Source organism: Pteropus vampyrus, unplaced genomic scaffold, assembly GCF_000151845.1.
Source record: "Pteropus vampyrus isolate Shadow unplaced genomic scaffold, Pvam_2.0 Scaffold678, whole genome shotgun sequence".
Lineage (NCBI taxonomy): Eukaryota > Metazoa > Chordata > Mammalia > Chiroptera > Pteropodidae > Pteropus > Pteropus vampyrus.
This window is the reverse complement of record NW_011889459.1, coordinates 109,056-112,847: the sequence shown is the minus strand read 5'-3', so window position 1 is coordinate 112,847 and position 3,792 is coordinate 109,056. Positions and strand designations below refer to the sequence as shown.

Genomic DNA, 3,792 nt, shown 5'->3' with positions numbered 1-3,792 from the left:
CGTAATCTGGATGTCGATATTGCCCCCAAATGTAAATAAACCCCACATAAATAGACGTGAAGACAATGAGGCTCTGGCCACAGCTTTATGAAAGGAAGGAGAGCAAAGCATTGCGGTGTCCCCTCACCAGATGCTAACACTCCCCGCAGTCTGCGACGGGCCAGCCCCGCGGGCCATATACGGGCGTTTGGTCCCCCTGTGGAGGACAGACTTGGCAGGGACAGTGGTGGGCCCACGAGGTACTTGTTGGCTGAGGCACCCCAGGCTGGGAGCTCCGTGCGAGCTCTGTCACCGCCCCATCCCGGGGCCTGGTGTCCAGTGAGTGTTAATCCATGGCTGTCCTTTTTAAAAATTTTATTTCATAATTTAAAAAATCAGAGTTCCGGAGGACGGCATGGAGATTCCCCGGACTCATCGTTGTCGGCGCCCGGTCATTCCGCAGAGACAGGTCCTTGACCATGCTTTCGGTCTGCCTTCCAGGACCAAGGTGGCAGTGATGCTGACGCTGGCAAGCAAGCTGAAGCGGGAAGATGGTCTCAAAGGGTCCCGGACATCAGCCGCGGCCTCCGACTCCACTCGGAGGGTGTCCGTGAGAGACAGGCTGCTCGTTAAAGGTAACGTCCGCGTGCGCTGTCCTTACTGTGTCACTGCGAGGTCTGGCTAGAGGCTTCTGGGATGCGAAGCGGCCCCTTGCTGAACAGAAATACCTGTTTGAAAACATTTACAACGTAATTGCTCGTTGCTTACAGCGGGAGGACTTCGTGCCGTGCACCGGCCGTGGGAAAGCTCATGGTGAGAAGCAGGTGTGCTTCCGTGTCGGAACGGTCCCCGCCGGCGCTGCCCCTGTCGCTGCCCCGCGCGCTGCAGGCCTGCGACAGGGCTCAGTGCTGCCTGGCGGGGGGCGGGGTTCTTCGTGTCTCCGGCACTCAGCACCGGAGGCCGGTCCGTTCAGGAAGGGATTGGAATTCGATAATCATTTAGGGTCCCTCTCCATGTTATTCGAGTCAGAGCCTGCGGAGAGCCTCGTGCGAAATTAGTCCTCACCGAATCAGCGACAGACCGTCCGAGCGCCGCAGGCTGCGGAGAGGTGTTTGTAGGGCGCGTGTAGTGCGCACGCGGGCGTGTGTGTGCAGCTCTGCGGGCGTGTGCACGCAGCTCTGCACGTGTTCACTGAGCAGACTGCAGTCTCTAGGGGCAAAGGCAGCTTCCCGGGGTGCGAGGCCTACAGAGGGGGTGAAGAAACAGCTCCTGCCTCGAAGGAGCTGGTAACGTGCAGCACTTACTTTACGACACGTGTTTCCATTTCTTCCGTGTGAGGAGCTGGGCAGCAAAGAAGCACCCCGTGGTTGGTTAGGGGACACCGCGGGGGTGTGTGGCGTTCGATGGCCTGAGACTGATGGATGGCAGGGGAGCGGGCGCCTGAGTGCGGGGTGTTGGGCCTGCTCGGAAGAGAGGCACCACTCAGCCTGCGAAGGTCTGGGACGGGAGGGCGTTGCGTCCAGGGGAGATTTCGGGGTGTGTTCTTCCTCGTCCTCCCGCCATCCCTGAATCTTCACTCGGCTCTGGCTTGTCCGGCCCGGTGGACGATGAGCAAGACCCTTGTTTGTGTTTGGGCCTCACCTGCTCCGCCAGGGAGAACGCTGGCCTGTAGGTTATAGCACAGAAAGGTTACCCCGTGGGGCAGAGGATGGTGCGTGGCGGCAGCACCGTACTCAGGTGGACCCTTTGGGACCCGAGTCTCTTTCCCGGGCACTGGCTCTGGGGCTCCATCTGCAGAGGAGCCAGGAGCCAGGCAAACCCGGGAGGGGTTGGCGCGCACTGTAGTCCTTGGAGTGGGGGGTCTTGGAGCCGGGGCAGTTACAGCGAGGAAGGTCCAGGCGTCAGCTTGGGGATGGGGGGCAGGCGGGAAGCTGGCAGGTCAGCTGTCCCATCTTGCCCACACCTCGTCTTGGCTGATGGCAGCCTTCCTGCACGGAGCGCTCGGGGCCAGGCCCTCTGCCGTCACTGCATAGGGCAGTTCTTGATCGGCTTGCCGAGCCTTGCCAGGTGGGTGGCTCGTTTTGCAGCCGGGGAACTGAGACCCAGAAGGGGTAAGAAAGCCGCCAGGGTGCAGCTTCACCGTCTCACGGCAGCCAGACCCCCCTGCGGGGAACGGGGCCGGCCCTGAGGAGCAGGCCCACGGAAGAGGGCCTCCCGCACGGCCCGGCCCTGCTCAGGACACCCTGCACCTGTCAGGTGGCACCTGCAGGGCCCTCAAAGCTGGACTCTGCCCCTTCTCAAGGACAGGCCCAGCAAAGGTCCTTTTACTTGAAGGAGAGGTGCAAAAGCATCTCCTGCAGCCACCTGTTTCCGTCCCCCCTGGGGTCCCGGTGACTGCCACGTTTCCAGGCCCAAAGCACTTGTGGTGGATGAGTGGCTGTGGGCAGCGGGGCTCGGCACAACATACCTGTGTGGCCTGCCCCCTCCACCTGCCTCAGGGGCTGGGGCCTGGGCTGACCGAGTGGTGTGGGCTTGTGGGGAGGGCAGGTGGAGAGCAGGAGTCCCCAGACTGAGCAGCTGTTCCTGCCTCACATTCATCGGTCGTGAGGTGGGGGCCGCCCTGTGAGGGGTGTGGCCTGAGGTAGGGGTCTGCGCAGTCCACCCAGGCTTTGGAAGGACTGAGCTGAGGGCCAGCTGTTGACAGCCTCACCGAGGGAGGGCTTGGGCCGAGTGTCCCGCAGCCCAGAGGAGAGACTTAAGGCAAAAATGTGTTCTTTAACTGGTCCATTGCTGTACTTGACCTCACGTGGTGTGGGACCTGGCTCGGCGAAGGTGGATGGGGAGATTGGTGGTTGAAAGGGACAGTTGTCCCAGTGGCGAGGCCATGCAACCGAAGCCTCTTTTTTCTTGGAACAGTGGACCCAGTTCACTGGAGCCGGCTCTTCCTGGGTGTTCCATAGTCAGCCTTGGAGCGACCGGCCGGGACAGGTCTGTCCCCACGAGCACCGTGGCCACACCAGCTCTTCATTCGCACCCCAGGGTGGTTCTTGGGGACAGCCTCCAGGCCAGACCTGGAGAGGGCCTGCAATGCATTCCCCGGGGGTGTGCAGCACTTGGGGTTTCTGGGTGAGGAGGAAGGGCTGCCATCCGCCCTGAGTTTGGGAGCCGGGGACAGTGGGGAGAGTGTCAGACCTGCGTGTTTCCTGTTGGCCCCAGCTCGGGCCCAGGGAGCCAGCGCCACTGTTCTCAGCCACAGAGCAGGTGGCGCTGTGTTCCTGGCGGACCTTTGGGGATCCCATGGGTCTGAGTCAAGCCCTCGAGCAGAGTCACTTTCTTGTCGATCACTTGTTCACTCAACAAACACGTTAGTGCCAGCCGTGTGCCAGCGCACTGTTAGAGACCCCCAAAGACCCCAGGGGCTCCAGGCAGGCTGGCGGGAGCCTTCTGCCTGTGTTAGTGTTCGTTAAGTGTGGGAATTTGGAATCGGGCTGACGGAGTTTAGGGTCAGCTCTGGGTCTGGGGAACTGGAGGGAGTGTCTCGGGATGCAGCTTTGTCCACGTGGGCTCTCACCCAGGCGGTTCCTGACGTTCTCGTGGCAGCGGGCAGGTTCTGGGCCCGGGCCCGGGCCCATGGTGTCGGCTCTCCTGGCCCAGGCCTGGTCTGCAGAGTGGAGAGGCCTGGCTGGCCGCCTGCCTAGCACCTAGGGTGCAGGTGCTTGCATGAGGCGCCACGTGGGCCTCCCTGGGGTGAGCGCCTCTATCCGCATGGGCAGTGCAGTCATGTGACGGTACAGGACGGGCCCACCCAGGGCC

At 62.1% G+C, this 3,792-nt stretch overlaps 1 protein-coding gene across 5 annotated transcripts in view; it reads left to right on the top strand.

Annotated features, from left to right (window-relative positions):
• The first annotated feature begins 445 nt into the window (after window positions 1–445).
• Window positions 446–3,792, top strand: part of UBE2F (ubiquitin conjugating enzyme E2 F (putative)) — a 56,891-nt gene continuing 53,544 nt past the window's right edge. For 4 of the 5 annotated variants that reach the window (XR_002778234.1, XM_011385262.2, XM_011385260.2 and 1 more), the window contains exon 1: window positions 446–614. Coding sequence is in view for 3 of the 5 variants with exons in the window: in XM_011385262.2 (XP_011383564.1) it covers window positions 497–614 (118 nt within the window). In the remaining 2 variants the exon portion in view is untranslated. The remainder of the gene's footprint in view (window positions 615–3,792) is intronic. The other variant, XM_011385261.2, reaches the window with a different exon arrangement.